Genomic DNA, 19,201 nt, shown 5'->3' on the forward strand with positions numbered 1-19,201 from the left:
ATCTGCTTCAGGGGAGCTCACTGCTCAGCAATCCTCAACCTCCATTTTTTTTGTTCAGCATCAGCCATCATCCAATCACAGGCTAGCAGGGGTGGTAGAGCGTTCACGTTAACTATGACAAATGACATGTAAAACTCATGCATAAAGGCTAAAATGCGTTAGCCTTTTCTACGCCATCTATTGGGGAAATTAGGTAATTGCAGGGAAAATCAGAAGTATAATGACGATACAAATGATTACTATAATTTGGACAGGTTTGGCGGGCTATTAAAAAGCCATATGGACCACTTCAGTCTGTCTCTTAGTCAACGTCAACGCAGCTTGTTTTCCCCCACATTTATTTTTTAACTCGGTAACAGGTTCTTTTCCAATGTAGCAAAGTAAAATACTCGAGTCAAAATGTGCTTGAGTACATTTCATTTCTTAAGTAAAAAGAAAATGATCTGTTCTCAAAACTACTTCAAACATTACAGAATACTCACAAAACGTACTCGATTACAGTAACGTGAGTCAATGTAATTCTTTTTCACCTTTTTAAATTTGAAAGATCGTACTAATAATTGGTCAAATTCTCCAATTAGCATGATTACCGCAGGGACGCCAAGGGATGTGTTCCATTTTTTTGTTGAAGGGTTTTAAATGGAATTGTTAAAAAGAACAAAATTGAGAGAAGCTCAATCGCTGAATATAATGGAAATATTTACGTCCGTGTCATTTGCTGGTTGTCGTATGGGACAGCTTTGACCTTATTACCACATCAGTAGCTGATTGATGAAACATAGCCAGTGGGAGCGTATCACAGAGACATAAATGGCAGCAGGCTGACTGAATATCAGACGTTTACTGCCCACGGTCACACCCAAGATGAATGAATCCTTTTCTTGACATTCTGAAATCCAATAATAGTTCACTAGACAGTTTGAATTAAAAGCAAGGGTCGTGTATTTTTAAAAGTCAAGCACCTTGAAGTGGGAGTTTTAGGGCCCAAGAAAAATCTGCCTCGGGGCTTTTACTTTAAATGTATTGCAGTGTAACCGCCCCATTGGAGTACTCATCAGATCCAGAGTTAAATCAGACACTTACAGATTGTCAAGGCCGGACAGGGACGTGTATGAGCAAATGCAATACATTGTTCCATGGTCAGTGGATCAGTTTCGATTGTTGTAATTCTGTGCACTAGTGTAATCCGAGGCCTCAGAATATAGCAGGGGGAAAAGCATAAAATCAAGCATGGAAAAAAAAAAGAAAAAAAAAACCTAACAAGATTTGCAGTGGAAATGTTCTTGTCCTGCTGCGTCACGGTCGTATCGTCTTACAGAGCATTACGTTACCAAATGTAAACACTACTTGAGAGTTAATCCACTATATCCGGAGTGACTTCAGAGGCTTAATGGCCTGATGATGAGGCGCTGCCAACCAACCTGCTCACCCAACCAACCGATGTGTCTTTTAGGCCACGGCCAAGGAAGGATCACACAGGCTAGGTTTAGGTGTCCTATCTATGTATATGTGCATATATACATAATTACATATATATTTATTTATTTATCTATCTATCTATATATACACACAAAAACATACATGTACTGTATTTATATGTAAATATATGTGTATATACAGTACACACAAAAACATATATGTACTGTATATATATGTAAATATATGTGTATATATATTTATATACATATATACACATTTAGCTTTGCATATGTAAATATACACAAACATATACATGTATACATAATATGTAAATGTGTATAAATATATACATATATTTATATATATACACACATTTAGGTTTATATATGTGAATATATATATTTATATGTACATATACACGTGTGTGTATGTATTTTTTAAAAAAAATCTGTCATCAAACACTTTATAGGTCAAAACATTTATATCACTTACAGCACACATTTATACATTGCTCGAATAAATTAACACATTTATCACAGAACACACAAATCTACAACACAAATGTTTTAGTAAACATATGTCTATATGTCTATACGTTGAATCACAATACATACAGACAGTAGGAGCCTCGGCCAAGGTCACTGTGTTTTCCCACACACCCTTATCTCCCAAAGTCAACAACCGCTTTTTCAATATCCTGTAATGGATCTGGGACCAAATAACAGAAAGATCTCTCACGTATAGACATATGACGAACAAACATACCCCCTCCATGGAGGTCGAGACTACAGACTCACATCTTGACCCGGAATGATTGAAACATACGATGGAAAAAAAAAAATTAGTTTTCTTGTTTGTCCATTAGTGTCTGTTTACTGCATGTATCTCCATCTCCTTCCGCCATCTTGCGAGAACAGCAGCTTCATCTCTGATAGGTGCAGGACCAGGACCGAGGCGTCACCAGCTCCCAAAAGCTATTCTGATGTTTAAACGAAAAGAAAAAAATAGGATTTAATTTAGTCGTCGTTTTACAGACATCAGTTCTATTTTTACCCAGCTGTTTATGTGTGTCAAGCCCTGTCTCTGTGTGTGTGTGTGCATTCATGAATGACACTGCACCCTGCAGGGGATTGTCTGTGTGTGTGTGCGTGCATGAATGACACTGCACCCTGCAGGGGAAAACGCACTAATGCGGTGAATTGGACAGAGGAGTTGACACGATTGGTGCAGCTGTGGCCAGCCGTCATGACGATCAGTGACATCTGCAGCATCTGTCTTCAGCTTCTACTGCATGGACTTATGTGTGAGCTTGTAAGTCTTTTTCTTCTTCTGGCAAATCTGCATCGCCACAAGATGTCCGTGCTCACCTCTTTCCGCGGACAGTGTATCTGAGCGTACCACTCCTGGCAGTACAGACACACCTGGATGCCCTGGCCGACGAAAAGACACGTCCACATGATGATGTTGAACACGGGGCTCTGACGTTTGTCGTTCAGAGTGAAATTAAAAACCACTGGAAGAAGAAGAAAAAAAACATTGAGCCTTTATTTGAGTAAGGCGGCGAGGCGATAATCCAATCCTTCTCTACCTTCGGGTCGGAGGCGAGAATAAATGTTTGGATTTGAGTCGAATTGTGTATTTATAGGTCAATTCTTCACCTCCAAAAACTGCAAAAAGGCAGAACATGACGGGGTAGAAGAATCCGAAGCCCATGGCCAGGGCGTATTCATGGACGACTGCGGAGACGATGAAGACGGAAAGCATGGCAGCTGCGCGGAATCTCCTGTTCGACAGCTGCAGGGGTCACAGACGGAGCACAGAGACAGGGCGGGGGGTCAAAGGTCAGCAATCGCGTTGGTGCCGCAGGGATTTTTTAAGTCATATAGTCATTGTGTCACATAGGAAGTGAGTGGAAGTGAGTGGTACAAACCCAGAGGAAGTCTCTGTATCCATAATAGTACAGCCAGTCGTGAACTACAATATTCCATGTACGGTAATAGTTGGCAAATGACGTGGAATTCCACCAGTCCTGGAAGGACAAGAACACAAATATAAAAACACAAACTGACTTTCACCGGACTTTTATCTCATTATTAACACCAAAGGGAAAAGATATTTCTCTAATTAGATGTAATTTTTTTTTAGCCTTTGGATTATTCGTGTTTTGACTAGGTTTAATGCTAGCTCTTTCTGAGTTTTCTGGATTTTTTTTTTTTTTTTTTACTCAGTGTTTCTACATGCTGCAGGGAAAACCCACTGTTGCTCTTATTTATTTAAAGAAGAGCCAAGTGGGATTTGGCAGAGTTTAGACTCTTATTTGTTTGTTATTAATTAGATAAACTAACCTCGATGATGACATCACCTGAAATGATTAACTCAATTGATCGAGAGTTTATCTTTCTTTCTCCTCTGCAAACTGATGATTTTTTTTTTTTTTTTGTCATCAAATGTAGAGTAGCTGCAGTAGACATTAACCAAACCGGATCAAATCACACGATTAGTGCAGTCATTAAATAAACGCAGAGCCACCCCGCTGCAATTTTCACTTGTCGTTCATCAATATCGATCCTCCCAGGAGCAGAGGACGCTGCTGACCGTTGTACGGAACGACACAAACCTTGTAGAACATCCTGTCAGCAAAATGCAGCAGCTCCCCAAAGAGGTTTAGCCAGCAGTGCATAAAGGCAAAGAAGCACAACAGAAGGAGCATGATACCTGGGAGACAACAACAACAACAACAACAACGACAGTTCAGAACATTTCAGGAAACAACAACAACATAGTAAACATATGTCTATATGTCTATACGTTGAATCACAATACATACAGACAGTAGGAGCCTCGGCCAAGGTCACTGTGTTTTCCCACACACCCTTATCTCCCAAAGTCAACAACCGCTTTTTCAATATCCTGTAATGGATCTGGGACCAAATAACAGAAAGATCTCTCACGTATAGACATATGACGAACAAACATACCCCCTCCATGGAGGTCGAGACTACAGACTCACATCTTGACCCGGAATGATTGAAACATACGATGAAAAAAAAAAATTAGTTTTCTTGTTTGTCCATTAGTGTCTGTTTACTGCATGTATCTCCATCTCCTTCCGCCATCTTGCGAGAACAGCAGCTTCATCTCTGATAGGTGCAGGACCAGGACCGAGGCGTCACCAGCTCCCAAAAGCTATTCTGATGTTTAAACGAAAACAAAAAATTAGAATTGAATTTAGTCGTCATTTTACAGACATCAGTTCTATTTTTACCCAGCTGTTTATGTGTGTCAAGCCTTGTCTGTGTGTGTGTGCGTGCATGAATGACACTGCACCCTGCAGGGGAAAACGCACTAATGCGGTGAATTGGACAGAGGAGTTGACACGATTGGTGCAGCTGTGGCCAGCCGTCATGACGATCAGTGACATCTGCAGCATCTGTCTTCAGCTTCTACTGCATGGACTTATGTGTGAGCTTGTAAGTCTTTTTCTTCTTCTGGCAAATCTGCATCGCCACAAGATGTCCGTGCTCACCTCTTTCCGCGGACAGTGTATCTGAGCGTACCACTCCTGGCAGTACAGACACACCTGGATGCCCTGGCCGACGAAAAGACACGTCCACATGATGATGTTGAACACGGGGCTCTGACGTTTGTCGTTCAGAGTGAAATTAAAAACCACTGGAAGAAGAAAAGAAAAAAAAAAAGAGGTGTGTGGTTAAACATTGAGCCTTTATTTGAGTAAGGCGGCGAGGCGATAATCCAATCCTTCTCTACCTTCGGGTCGGAGGCGAGAATAAATGTTTGGATTTGAGTCGAATTGTGTATTTATAGGTCAATTCTTCACCTCCAAAAACTGCAAAAAGGCAGAACATGACGGGGTAGAAGAATCCGAAGCCCATGGCCAGGGCGTATTCATGGACGACTGCGGAGACGATGAAAACGGAAAGCATGGCAGCTGCGCGGAATCTCCTCTTCGACAGCTGCAGGGGTCACAGACGGAGCACAGAGACAGGGCGGGGGGTCAAAGGTCAGCAATCGCGTTGGTGCCGCAGGGATTTTTTAAGTCATATAGTCATTGTGTCACATAGGAAGTGAGTGGAAGTGAGTGGTACAAACCCAGAGGAAGTCTCTGTATCCATAATAGTACAGCCAGTCGTGAACTACAATATTCCATGTACGGTAATAGTTGGCAAATGACGTGGAATTCCACCAGTCCTGGAAGGACAAGAACACAAATATAAAAACACAAACTGACTTTCACCGGACTTTTATCTCATTATTAACACCAAAGGGAAAAGATATTTCTCTAATTAGATGTAATTTTTTTTTAGCCTTTGGATTATTCGTGTTTTGACTAGGTTTAATGCTAGCTCTTTCTGAGTTTTCTGGATTTTTTTTTTTTTTTTTTACTCAGTGTTTCTACATGCTGCAGGGAAAACCCACTGTTGCTCTTATTTATTTAAAGAAGAGCCAAGTGGGATTTGGCAGAGTTTAGACTCTTATTTGTTTGTTATTAATTAGATAAACTAACCTCGATGATGACATCACCTGAAATGATTAACTCAATTGATCGAGAGTTTATCTTTCTTTCTCCTCTGCAAACTGATGATTTTTTTTTTTTTTTTGTCATCAAATGTAGAGTAGCTGCAGTAGACATTAACCAAACCGGATCAAATCACACGATTAGTGCAGTCATTAAATAAACGCAGAGCCACCCCGCTGCAATTTTCACTTGTCGTTCATCAATATCGATCCTCCCAGGAGCAGAGGACGCTGCTGACCGTTGTACGGAACGACACAAACCTTGTAGAACATCCTGTCAGCAAAATGCAGCAGCTCCCCAAAGAGGTTTAGCCAGCAGTGCATAAAGGCAAAGAAGCACAACAGAAGGAGCATGATACCTGGGAGACAACAACAACAACAACAACAACGACAGTTCAGAACATTTCAGGAAACAACAACAACATTCCTGTTAGGGCTGTCTGTTTTCCCTCTCCTGTCAATGTCTGCTGGGTGGAGTTAATCAGTGTCATCACATTCACCTGTCTCTCTGCTCATCAGTCTCACTGGTGTCACCTGGTGCTCATGGTATATATACCTCTCTCACTCACTCTCTGTGCCATGTTTTTGAAGTTCATGCCTTGTGACAAAAAAGTGAGTTTTGATGTTTTTGCCCTTTGGAATTCTTTGTGCTGCACTTGGTTCCTGCCTACTATGTCCGGCGTAACAATTACCGAAAAAACCTTCAGGGCCATCGTAGAAAATACTCGTATCGGGTTTTTAAAAAAATGGAACTAGGACACTCTAAAGCAGGGGTGTCAAACTCATTACCACCAGGGGGCCACATCAGCAATACAGTTCCTGTTGAAGGGCCGGTTTTAAATGGAACACTGTATAGATCATGGGGTCCCCAACCCCCGGTTCGCTGACTAGGATTAGTCCATAGATCATTTGGTACCGGCCGGCAGTGAGACACAAAAAATGTAATTTACTTCATTTTTGTATTTTTCCATTTACTTTCTTTATTTGACGATAATCTGGCAATATTTGAAAATAAAAGTCATTCAGACTTTGATACAAATAGAAGAGTCTGGTATAGATGTAGCTCCTCCATAACAGACCAATACATGTATCTGCAATTGATTATGATTTATTCAAGCTCTCTGTTACATGGACTTTACTAAATGCTTTTTAAGCTCCCGCGGGCCACACAAAATGGCTTGGCGGGCCGCCATTTGGCCCCCGCGCCTTAAGTTTGACACGTATGCTCTAAAGGATTGTCTGTGTGTGTGTGTAGTACCTGGAAGTATTGAGTTGAAAACAGCCAGAACCATTGTCCTTAAACTGAACGGCTGGTTGGTGTCCATTCTGAAGACCGGCACACAGAGGCGCACCAGGATGAAGTAGCCGTAAAACAGGCATCCCAAAATCTACAGAAAGTTTGACAGAGTGGTGAGAGTTTGCATACTTCATACCACGGTGTGGGTTCGGGCTAGGTCCTTTTATTTGATCAGCACTGTGTAACTACAACCAAAGTAGTTTAAAAAAAAACTGCTGAGGTGATAATTTATTATTACCGTAATTTCTGGACCACTGAGCACACCTGAATATAAGTCGCACCCCAGACCACTGAGCGCACCTGAATATAAGTCGCACCCACTAAATTTAAAAAGACCCCGACCGTAGTTGGAATGCACAGGGGAGACTTAGTGATCTGCTCCAGGGCTGACGCTAACATTAGCTCCTGGGCTAACTCCCTTTTAACAGTGTTTCTCACATGCCGTTCACAGACAGACATACACTACTATCTTTTAACAGTGTTTCTCACGTGCCATTCACAGACAGACATACGCTACTAGTCTAACACACAGTAGTCGACCAGAAAAGCCATTGATCGCTAGCGGTATGAACTTTGTTAGCACGTAAAAATCCATAAATTAGCCGCATCATTGTTTAAGCGCAGGGTTCAAAGCATGTGAAAAAAGTTGAGGCCCATAGTCCGGAAACTACGGTACAAACTTTGTAAAGATGATATATGACAATAAATTCAAGAGTATTTACCATGGCCAGAGTACTACCAACGTACTTCCATCTTATGTGAGTATTTCTGTGAAGAGAAAAAAATAGGGTAGCTAACGTCTGTGTGCTCTTCCTTAATTCCTTAATTGGCGCATTTTGAAAAATACATTACAGATTATATAAAAAATCTATAATTTCACCAAATTGAATTACTTAAGTAGATTAAAGATTGTCAAAGACAAACTCGGAAACTGTTTCCTGTGCTAAAAAATGCTAATACTTAAGTATATTAAAGATTGTCAAAGACAAACTGTTTCCTGTGCTAAAAAATGCTAATAAAACTAATTTAATTACAGACTTTTTTTTTTTTTTAAATTTGTCGTCATTTATAACTCTTTATCTCTGTAGGCATTTTGGTTTCATAACATTTTTTGTGTTTTGCGCTGACAGTAATAGCGTCTTCTAGTGTTGATTTCAAATACACTCCTCACTAATGAAAGTCGATTAATGAGATTTAGTTCGAATTTCAGTGGAAGAAAAAGCGTTTCCCTTTGTGAATTACGATCCTACTTTGAGGAAACACAACATAAGGTTGACTCTGGTGGTGAAAGTTAAAACTTCCGCAAAAAAAATATGATCTATAACTGATATAGGTTCACAAAAAAAACAAAAAAAACACGATTCAATACATCAGGGCGACATCTCACCTTGGATATGACTCTCTGTATATTAGAGTGGGGCAGAACAGGAAGTACAGGTAGCTGGATAATGTAGGAAACGATGGAGACTCTCCTGAAAGGCAGAAACGAAACGACATGATGATCAAGTTGTGTTCACACTCGTATCTAAACACAGATGCTGTGATCTAACGCAGTTCCCCAAGTGCAGGAGTGTGTGGGTGTGTGAAAGAGTTATGTTGTGTACAAAGTTTATAATGAAAATAGTTTGTGGTTTGTTTGCATGGTTACTCTAGGGACCTGTGGGTTGTCAGTGTATGAAAAAAAAAAAAAAAAACCTGAGCCTAGCAATGAAATGGAGCAGAAAAAATGAAAGTTAGGGATGTCCAATAATATCGGCTGACCGATGTTATCATCCCGATATTAGCTTAATTATGTAATTTGTGAGAATCATTATCATTTTCTTTTTACTCTGATAATGAAAATCCGATATCGCGATGCTTGGGTTTTGCCAAATATGTTGGAATCGCTTGTGGGTTCCTGAGATGTTTACCGCAGATTTGGGGGGAAAACGACTGCATACATCGGTATCGGTTGATATCGGAATTGTAACTGAATTGTTTGGACAAACTCAACATATCGGATATGAGTTAAAAGTGAATATAAGACTTCGGTAATTAAAGTGAACTCTTTATATCGTCTGTACCCTAATGATCTACGGCCCACTGCAGGTCCCCAAACCGTTGGTTGGGGGAACCCTGATCTAGAGTACCTGCTGTACTCGATGATGATGTCATAGAAGTATTGACGACAAACTGTGGACACTTTGATCGAGTGTATTTATATTTATCTGACTTTTATAGTCCAAGCTTCCTTTCCATGTTGCGTACCTTTTGCGTGGCACCGACGCTGACATTTACAGCGAGGCCTCGCTGAGCCGCACGCTCCTCAGGTTGTTTATCGCACGCAGGTGTATTCGCGCTTGGCTTCACGCCGTCATAAATCATTATGAGCCAACCTGCTGAGCTCTGTTTTAGCCATTTTTCTACGGTGTCTGCTAAGTGCCACGGTGAGTAATGACCCTGCCCGAGGAGTAAATAAACCCAACAACAATACATTATAGTACCTTCCTTTGGCACGTTCTTTATTATCGCAGGGGCAGTTTCTCTCATGAAGGAGTAGCTCTTCATCAGGAAACGGATCTGAGGGGAAATGGACAGAGATAAAATGCTAATGTGAGATGACATCCCTGCGTTGCCTGTTTATCTCGTATTGAGAGAAAGAAATTCCGCGATAACGACAGCCTTGATTTTTACAACCCCCGAACTCATTTTAGATCTTTACACCATTATGATGGAAAACATCTTCATAAACCACACTTTATGCAGCTCCTTGTGGTCAACATGGACTATTTCCCGCCTAATGTATATGAATTGTCAATGTATTATATATGCGCTGGCTGTGTTGAATTATTGTTTTTTGTTTTTTTTACGATGAGCATCTGTTCACGTTGCAGTAAAATCTGGATTTGATAAATGAAACGTGACACTGTTTTGAACTTTAATGACTAATTAAACCTGAGGACAACCTACTGTAACACACCCGGTAAAACACTGATGTCACAGCCAGAAGGACAAGAACCGGTGTGGGATTTAGCGATGGCAGGTGCTTCACGTCACATCGTGTTCTTCTAAAATGCTTTCAGTGACTGAAATTCTTATTTCTTCCTGAATGAATGAATATCGTTTGGGTTCTTAAACAGGCCGTGTTTATCCAACTGATCGATAAGTGATGTTTACCTCTGCACCGTTCCACCTCCACAGTCAACTGTGGTCTAGTTTTTTTCTCTTTTGGCAAGTGTAATTGGGTATCGATTTCCCTGCTTTTGTTTGTTTGTTTGCACATTCATGTTATGTCTCACGTAGACAAAATACCCTCTGAGTGTGAGGACGCAGGCAGGACGCCCTTTACGAGAGAGTGGCCGACAGACAAGGGGAGATGCTGAGAGATGTTACGATGCATGAGCCAATCAGTGTGAGGAACATGTTTATAACTCATGCTCAATTAGCCAATAGTACACCGAGTACTCATTGTATTAGCCAATAGTATGCTGTGTACGATCTCGGCTAGGTAAACAAAGCTAGCAGCGATCGATAGCAAATGTTTTCCCCTTTTTTAAAGCCAAAACGTTCGTATCTATAATTATTTTATAATGTCTTTTAGTTTAATTTTTTTGCTATATTTCTCGAGATCGGATTAAAAACAAATCTGCAATGTACTGAGGTTGCGATAGGAGAAGCGCGATATAGAAAGGGAACACTGTACATGAAAACCTAAATACATCCATTTACTGGATTCTCAAAACCAGGCAGAAACAAACAGGATTTCAAGACACAGACAACGCAGAACAATGATCCCACCAAGACAAGAGAGAGTGAGGGAGAGAGGTATACTGTATATACCCAGGCCTCCAGGTGACACGAGTGAGACTAATGACCAGAGACACAGGTGAGACTGATGACACGAATCAGCTCCACCTACAGGAGGTAAGGGAGACAGAACAAGCTCACAGTTCCCCTTCTGATTACAAATATCTGCCTCATCCTAATCCTGGCCCTCACTCTGATCTGACCCTAATACCAAACCGGATCTTGAACCTCAAAATACCCGACTCACTCATTTGGGACCTACAGAATGTCTGCATAGATGGAAAAAGTACCAAAATTCTACTCGAGTAAAAGTACTCATCTAATAATTTACTCGAGTAAGAGTAAAAAAAATAGTAACTTGCAAACGAGTAACTAACTCACAGTGGGACCTCGAGATAGGAGCCCCTCGGCATACGAGTATTTCGAGATACAAGTAAGCCACCAAGCAAACTTTCGCTTCGAGATACGAGCAAAGACTCGCGATACAATCACAGACAGAACGGATTACGCTCATATCTCGAGGTTCGACTCGAAAATTACAAATTACCCACAAAAACTACTCAATTACAGTAATGTGAGTAAAAGTAGAACCTTCCAGTTCTAGTTTATTTTTAAAATGTCCACACAAGTTTAGCTATTCCAAAACGACCCGACTCACTCATTTGGGACCCACAGAATGTCTGCAGAGTACCAAAAATGTAACTAAGTAAAAGTATCTTTACTTTACCAAAATTCTACTCGAGTAAAAGTACTCATCTAAAAATCTACTTGAGTAAAAGTTACTTTTAGTTACTTTAAATGAAATTTAATTAATTAAATTACTTGATGCAAAAAGGATGAGAATTAATACATCCAACCAGGGGGGGCACATTTTACACTGCATGATAAAGTTATTTCCACGTTTGCATTTGTAAACAAAGGGCTGGCAGAGATATGGTCAAGATTGTTTTTTCCCCACTTTTAATTTTATACTTGGTGAAAGGGTTCTTTCCCAACCTGGCAAAGTAAAATACCTCAGTCAAAATGTACTTGAGTAAACCTGTGGGACCTTGGCATACGAGTATTTCGAGATAAAAGTAAGCCACCAAGCAAACTTTCGCTTCGAGATACGAGTAAAGCCTCGCGATCACGATCGCAGACGCTAGGTGGCCGAGCTCTCGGAGCAGAACGGATTACGCTCATATCTCGAGGTTCGACTCGAAAATGACAAATTACTCACAAAAACTACTCAATTACAGTAATGTGAGTAAAAGTAGTTTGTTACCTTTCTAGTTCTAGTTTATTTTTAAAAAGTCCACACAAGTTTAGCTATTCCAAAACCAAGCACACACACACACAGAATTTTACTAGACTGATTAAATAAAAATCTCTTTTTTGTCTAAAATTATTATGTGGTGTATCAAGTCATGGCCCTGATTTGACAGTTCACTCGGCCACATTTGCCCACGGGCCACCATTTCATGATCACTAATATAGAAGAAAAATTAAGAGCTGGATATATTTCATCTAATTAATCCACACATTTGTTTTATATATCGTTTGGTTCCAGATTGATGTCTTCATTTGGACAACAGTCGACCATACACTGACCTGTTCCAGTATTACAATGAATCTGGAGGCTGGAGGCAGCTGGTTGTCCACCACTACGTGGATCGGACACAGGCCCAGAACGTACGTCTGGACGGCCGCGAAACTCAACACCGTCCCCACAGACAGCTCCAGCTTGTAGGATTTAAATCTTGAGGTGAGGCGTGCACTAGGGAAATTAAATGGAACGCCAGGAAGACAAATCGTTGTTATTTCTTTCTTAAATAATAACAAAGCAGTATTCCCACGTGTCTGGGGATTTTACTACCAAATGAGGCGAGTAGATGTGAGCAGCGGGAAACACAAAGGGCACAGGAGAGGTTTTCGGCGCGGGACGCACCTGCCCTGGTCGATGTAGTCCACAGCCAGTGTGCTGAGACAGAAGATGAGGAGCACGGCAATGAACATGTGGTAGATGGTTCTGATGTGGCTGATCTCGAACAGCTCACTGACACAGACGGAGAGGATATATAGGATTAGGAAAGTCATCCTCTCGTTGAAAAATGAACAGATTATATATTTGGCTCGTCTATACACTATATATAACCGGGACTTCCGTGACGGATGGTTCGAGAGGGAAGTGAAAGATCCCTCCCACAGGACGTCAACCTGGAAAGACCGTCAGTCTTAAGACACCAGCTGTCTCTACCTCCTACAGTGTGGAGCTGAGTCCTCACACAGAGAGAACAACACAGGCGAACTCTGAGATAACTCCGATGACTCACAGTCGCAGTTTGACTCCGGTGAAGCTAAAATGCTAATACCGCGACGAGGAAATGCGCTAGAAAAAATATTTAGGAAAATTAGTCCCACAAAGACAGTGGTCCCTGGGGGACAACATTTTTTTTCTCACCCCTCTCCTTGAATAGAGACACTGTTGAGAGTGTTTCATTTGAAACCACTGTATGAGTTGCTGCCACCTAGTGACTGGAGGCGTGTTTATCGCTCAAGCAGTGGCGCACTTCTGTCCAACGTGCCATTTGGAAGCCTTTCACGTCCAACCCCCACATGTCCCCTGTCACCTCACCACGCACCTTCAGGGGGACCCGCCCCACTGTTTGATAATATAAAATCGTAGTATTAAAATAGTAGTCATGGGTCACCAACCTTTTTGAACCGGAGAGCTACTTCAAGGGTACTTAGCAATACGAAGAGCTACTTGTTGGATACAGACGTCGTATACAATGTAATAATAATTATTTCTGGAACTTGTAACTGATTCCAAAAGCACAGTAACGGTACAATATCTGACCTTCTTGTCGACTAGTTTTACTTTTAGAACATACCCCGCAGGCACCTTAGGTAATCAACAAATAGCACAACAAGAGAACATGCATGCACTATCAGCGACGTCCACCAGGTGGCGCTAATCTGACGTTATATATCTCAAAAAAATAAACCAAATTCCCAGACTCCGGCACTTACTCCAAAAGTGATGGCCTCTCCGTGAACACTTTGCCGTTGTCCATTTTCTGAGCTCTGAAAGCCAACAAATGGAAATTTGACCAGTTGAACATCCTGCCTTCACAGTCAGTGAGCTGCAGATAAATAGATTCAATCTTCCAGACACTAATGGCATCATCCACTCCTCACCTCATTGAGAGCTTTTTTGTGACATTTCCATTCGGGGACGATTGGCCGTGTCTATAAGGCTGGACGGACTCGGACAGCGCTATACACTATATATAACCGGGACTTCCGTGACGGATGGTTCGAGAGGGAAGTGAAAGATCCCTCCCACAGGACGTCAACCTGGAAAGACCGTCAGTCTTAAGACACCAGCTGTCTCTACCTCCTACAGTGTGGAGCTGAGTCCTCACACAGAGAGAACAACACAGGCGAACTCTGAGATAACTCCGATGACTCACAGTCGCAGTTTGACTCCGGTGAAGCTAAAATGCTAATACCGCGACGAGGAAATGCGCTAGAAAAAATATTTAGGAAAATTAGTCCCACAAAGACAGTGGTCCCTGGGGGACAACATTTTTTTTCTCACCCCTCTCCTTGAATAGAGACACTGTTGAGAGTGTTTCATTTGAAACCACTGTATGAGTTGCTGCCACCTAGTGACTGGAGGCGTGTTTATCGCTCAAGCAGTGGCGCACTTCTGTCCAACGTGCCATTTGGAAGCCTTTCACGTCCAACCCCCACATGTCCCCTGTCACCTCACCACGCACCTTCAGGGGGACCCGCCCCACTGTTTGATAATATAAAATCGTAGTATTAAAATAGTAGTCATGGGTCACCAACCTTTTTGAACCGGAGAGCTACTTCAAGGGTACTTAGCAATACGAAGAGCTACTTGTTGGATACAGACGTCGTATACAATGTAATAATAATTATTTCTGGAACTTGTAACTGATTCCAAAAGCACAGTAACGGTACAATATCTGACCTTCTTGTCGACTAGTTTTACTTTTAGAACATACCCCGCAGGCACCTTAGGTAATCAACAAATAGCACAACAAGAGAACATGCATGCACTATCAGCGACGTCCACCAGGTGGCGCTAATCTGACGTTATATATCTCAAAAAAATAAACCAAATTCCCAGACTCCGGCACTTACTCCAAAAGTGATGGCCTCTCCGTGAACACTTTGCCGTTGTCCATTTTCTGAGCTCTGAAAGCCAACAAATGGAAATTTGACCAGTTGAACATCCTGCCTTCACAGTCAGTGAGCTGCAGATAAATAGATTCAATCTTCCAGACACTAATGGCATCATCCACTCCTCACCTCATTGAGAGCTTTTTTGTGACATTTCCATTCGGGGACGATTGGCCGTGTCTATAAGGCTGGACGGACTCGGACAGCGCTTGGTCGAGGAGGTCGCTGAGATGGTCCTGGACCTGCTCCAGGACTTTGGTCTTAACCCTCTGCGGGGAGGAACAAACAGTACTACATTGACTTCAGGTTTACTCATTACGGCGTACAGAGACAGGAGAGATGGTGTCGGAAATAAAGACCTCTGCGTGTCTTTGCCACCGTCTCAGATCGACCTCCTCCACACTGTTGTGGCTCTCGGCTGCAGAGAAGAGTGGAGGGAAGTCACAGAGGGGAGAAAAAGAAGAAGGTTTGAATTAAATAACATGGCATTCATGAAACTAGTTGTAACCAAGATCGATTTTCCTTGTCAACAGAGTACATTCAATCTTAAAATCCGCCTTACTTATTTAGGGAAACATTACTGCACTTGCGTTAAACTAGGAGTACTTTATTAATTAAAGTACGCAAAACAATACTTTAGTATTCATTGCTTTTTGTTGTCTATTTAGTTTGCAGTATGCAGTACTCAAAGCATGTACACAGATACAGGAGTAACCACAAATGTTTTTTTTTTTTTCTAAATTGTTTGACAATACCATGGTTGGAGAGCTCGTCCGACTGATGCTTCGATGCTTTGGGGTTTCGGTGGAACAGTCCCGTAGGTGGCGCTGATGTTGTCATGATTACACCAGAAACTGAGTCTGGGATTATGAAGATCCTGAATTACAGATGACAAACAACAGACCTCACTATTATACTGTCATACCTCATCGGTTCATCGTTCAGATCAGAACTCATGACTGAGCTGGACCTGGTACCGCGGCTTTAAGCGCCACAGTCCCGGGCTTTTACTCCAGCTGATTTACGACCGTTGTGCCCTTTGTGGAGGTGAAATTATTTAAAGCCAGGATCTCCTTTTTATAAATTAGAAGATGGAACTCAGACTCTGGCACGCTGCTGGCATCTTGCCTTATATTAATATTCCTGATGAGCTCAGCTGAGGTGACTCACAAATTGTAAAAAGTGCACAGACGGCGGAGCCTTGGTCCGAGAGCGGGATCGTAGTCCGTACGTGGATGCGCTGCGACCTGTGGTAACCTTTTTTTTTTTTTTTTTCCCACCTGAGGAGTGGAATCATCAGTCATTGTAGGTCAGACTGAACAACGTAAACACGAGGACAGAGTGGGCGTACCTGCCTTCAGTGGAAGTTCACTCTGACCAGATAAGATAAAAGGGTGATGCGGAGACAGCATTAATCAGGACTGGGAAGAGGAGGGGGAGTGGGCAGGGGGGGGGGGGCGGGGGGGGGACAACGGAGGGAAAGAAACAAACTTTGTCAGAGAGTGCTGGATTTTACAAACTTGCTCGAGTTGTTTCGTTGGAATTGACTTGTGTTGTACTGAATACACTGGCGTCTGACAACAGAAAACAGAAAAAACGTGAAAATCAGCTGGAACGTTTGGTTTAAAGCAAAGGGGTGTCCAACTCCCGGTTCGTGGACCGGTACCAGTCCATGGACCAAGCCGCTGTAGATCGTAGTGAAATAATTCATAATATTAATTTAAAGAGAATTCAGTCATTTCCATTTGACTTTTTTTTTTATTTGAGGACAATTTGGCAATTTTTCCAAATTAAATGTCTTTTAGACAGTGAAAACAGAATAAAGTCTTTTATTTTGAAAATTTACTGTTCTTTAAAAATACAATGGATGGTGTGGGACAACCGGTGTAAAGGACCAACACTACCAGCTCAGTAAACTGGTCCAGATTAACAAAACATTAATATGTAGTAGTAGTAATAATAATAATAATAATAATAATAATAATAATAATAATAATAATAATAATAATAATAATAATAATAATAATAATAATAATAATAATAATAATAATAATAATAATAATAATAATAATAATAATAATAATAATAATAATAATAATAATAATAATAATAATAATAATAATAAAGAAATGATGACAAAAATAGTAGAATATATTTGACATTTAGTTCCTGAAGAGGTCACTGCAGTCATTAATTGAAACTGATACTGTTTTTACACCTGGTGACCTAGCGATGAAAAGCTTCTCATTTAGTCACAGGATTTAAACCCCAGACCCTTAATCTGGAAGACAACCTTACACCTCACTGGTGCTCTGTTTTCTATTAAAACCTCAACTTTTTAAGTTAAATGAAAAGCATTTTGATGAAAAGGGGAATAAAATCAGATAAAATAAAATTTTGTGTATTTTTCTGATAAATGTTAATGAAATATTGACCTGGTGAGTTCAGTACAAGTAAAAATAAATGAAAGCACACGGAGAAGAATAACCGTTGATAAAAAAGTTCTTGTCTTTTCTTTTCTTTTCTACTAATTTTTTACGCACAAGTATTCCGTCTAAATCAATGACACAACAACAGTTTTTGTGCGTTTTTTTGTACTCACTCAGTCTGTCATGCATCAGCCTGGGGTAAGAAGCCGTGACGCAGCGGCACGAGCGCGTATTCAAGTCTGCGTCAAAGTAGTTTTTGGTGACTATTTGTCCTCTGCTTTGCTCAGCTGCTTTACTGTGAACTTTGTCCTCTTGGACTCAGGCCTTGGACAAACCTCAGCTTTAAAGTTCATCTTCACTTTCTTTTTTAAAGAGATGGATGAATAGAACTATATTGAAATCATGTTGCTTTTTTCCTTTCAGCTATATTTCTAATGTTGTCCACACCATTGGTGTCAAACATATGGCCCGGGGGCCAAACCTGGACCGTTAGGGGGTTCAATCCGGCCCGCTGAATTTTGAAATGTTCCTGATGTTTTGTAAAATTATTTTTCACTAAATATGAAGATTGTACTACACTCGTACTTATAATATATTATATATTATGTAATATACTTGTACTGTAAAACAAAGGGGAAAACATGGATTTATTGTTATTTATAGGTTATTTATGTCATGATTGTACTGGTCCGGCCCACTTGTGGCCCCTGAACCAAAATGAGTTTGACACCCCTGCTCTAAACGGACTCGATTTTTACACCTTTATTGTCACCGAGGTATTTTAAATATAACAAAATTGACAGATGATGATAAATATTGAAGATGAAAGATTAGAAAATTAAAAACAACGGATGTGAAAATGTTCAATTTGTGTTCGAATGAAATCACAGCATGTCAGCGGTTCCCAAACTTTTCCTGCAGCGCCCCCTTGCGGACAGCACTAATGTCGAGGCCCCCTCCACCCGTGTTGCCACATTTGTCGCTTTTGCTTCAAAACTCCACTGTACACTGTGACCAGAATTCCTACAAAACGACTATTATTATTGAAGGACATTTTGAAGAAGACATTTTGAATATTAAAAAAAAAACTGCTCCCCAACATCCCCTATCACCTCCCACTGACAAATAAGAAAAAATATGACAATTCAATGTGCTCCATTTGCTTCATTGGCTCATTGTTCATTAGCTTCATGACCCCTAATTGGGGAACGCCAAAGAAATGTCAAGTAAACTGGAAAGTTGACTTGCATTAGGAAAGCCAGTGTCCAGTGTAGATTCAAACAGGCGGCTTGAACAAAAACTTCAAAAACCAGAACTCCCCCTTCACGGGGGTACGGCCTCAAGCCCAATCTCACATAAAACGTGATGATTTATTCTCTAATTTCATATTACCCTGTCAAAAAAAAATTCACTTTTATCTGTTTTATATTCTACTGTGATAGCGTTTTTCTCAAAATGTATTCTGGGGATAAAAAAAAAAAAAAATAAGGAAAACCCTGGACCAGGCGGTTAGATTCAGACAAAAACAATCAAAAAAACA

At 40.9% G+C, this 19,201-nt stretch overlaps 2 protein-coding genes across 2 annotated transcripts; both read right to left on the reverse strand.

Annotated features, from left to right (window-relative positions):
• Window positions 1–1,881: 1,881 nt before the first annotated feature.
• On the reverse strand, window positions 1,882–4,191 carry LOC103386400 (sterol O-acyltransferase 1-like). The gene is made up of 5 exons (XM_017036550.2): window positions 4,037–4,191; window positions 3,350–3,448; window positions 3,078–3,213; window positions 2,787–2,932; window positions 1,882–2,398 (listed from the first exon to the last, which is right to left on the reverse strand). The coding sequence occupies exons 1-5, from the start codon at window positions 4,127–4,129 to the stop codon at window positions 2,342–2,344; spliced, it is 531 nt and encodes a 176-aa protein (XP_016892039.1). The 5' UTR covers window positions 4,130–4,191; the 3' UTR covers window positions 1,882–2,341.
• A 290-nt stretch (window positions 4,192–4,481) lies between these two features.
• Window positions 4,482–17,978, reverse strand: LOC103386401 (sterol O-acyltransferase 2-like). The gene is given in 15 exon segments (XM_025059788.1): window positions 4,482–4,610; window positions 4,946–5,091; window positions 5,258–5,393; window positions 5,530–5,628; window positions 6,217–6,314; window positions 7,214–7,343; window positions 7,975–8,020; window positions 8,640–8,724; window positions 9,736–9,811; window positions 12,629–13,073; window positions 14,051–14,104; window positions 15,362–15,501; window positions 15,592–15,650; window positions 15,988–16,109; window positions 17,835–17,978. Coding segments are annotated over 14 exon segments (1,656 nt in total). The 5' UTR covers window positions 16,073–16,109; window positions 17,835–17,978; the 3' UTR covers window positions 4,482–4,553.
• Between the last annotated feature and the right edge of the window lie 1,223 nt (window positions 17,979–19,201).

This window comes from Cynoglossus semilaevis, chromosome 11, assembly GCF_000523025.1.
Source record: "Cynoglossus semilaevis isolate Cse_v1.0 chromosome 11, Cse_v1.0, whole genome shotgun sequence".
In the NCBI taxonomy this organism is placed as follows: domain Eukaryota; kingdom Metazoa; phylum Chordata; class Actinopteri; order Pleuronectiformes; family Cynoglossidae; genus Cynoglossus; species Cynoglossus semilaevis.

Excerpts from the sequence above, each read along its gene's own strand:
- LOC103386400 (XM_017036550.2), bottom strand. The coding sequence starts at position 4,129 with ATGCTCCTTCTGTTGTGCTTCTTTGCCTTTATGCACTGCTGGCTAAAC. Across the intron at positions 3,214-3,349 it reads GATACAGAGACTTCCTCTGG|CTGTCGAACAGGAGATTCCG; the intron begins GTTTGTACCACT and ends TGACCCCTGCAG. Across the intron at positions 2,399-2,786 it reads TACACTGTCCGCGGAAAGAG|AATAGCTTTTGGGAGCTGGT; the intron begins GTGAGCACGGAC and ends TTTAAACATCAG.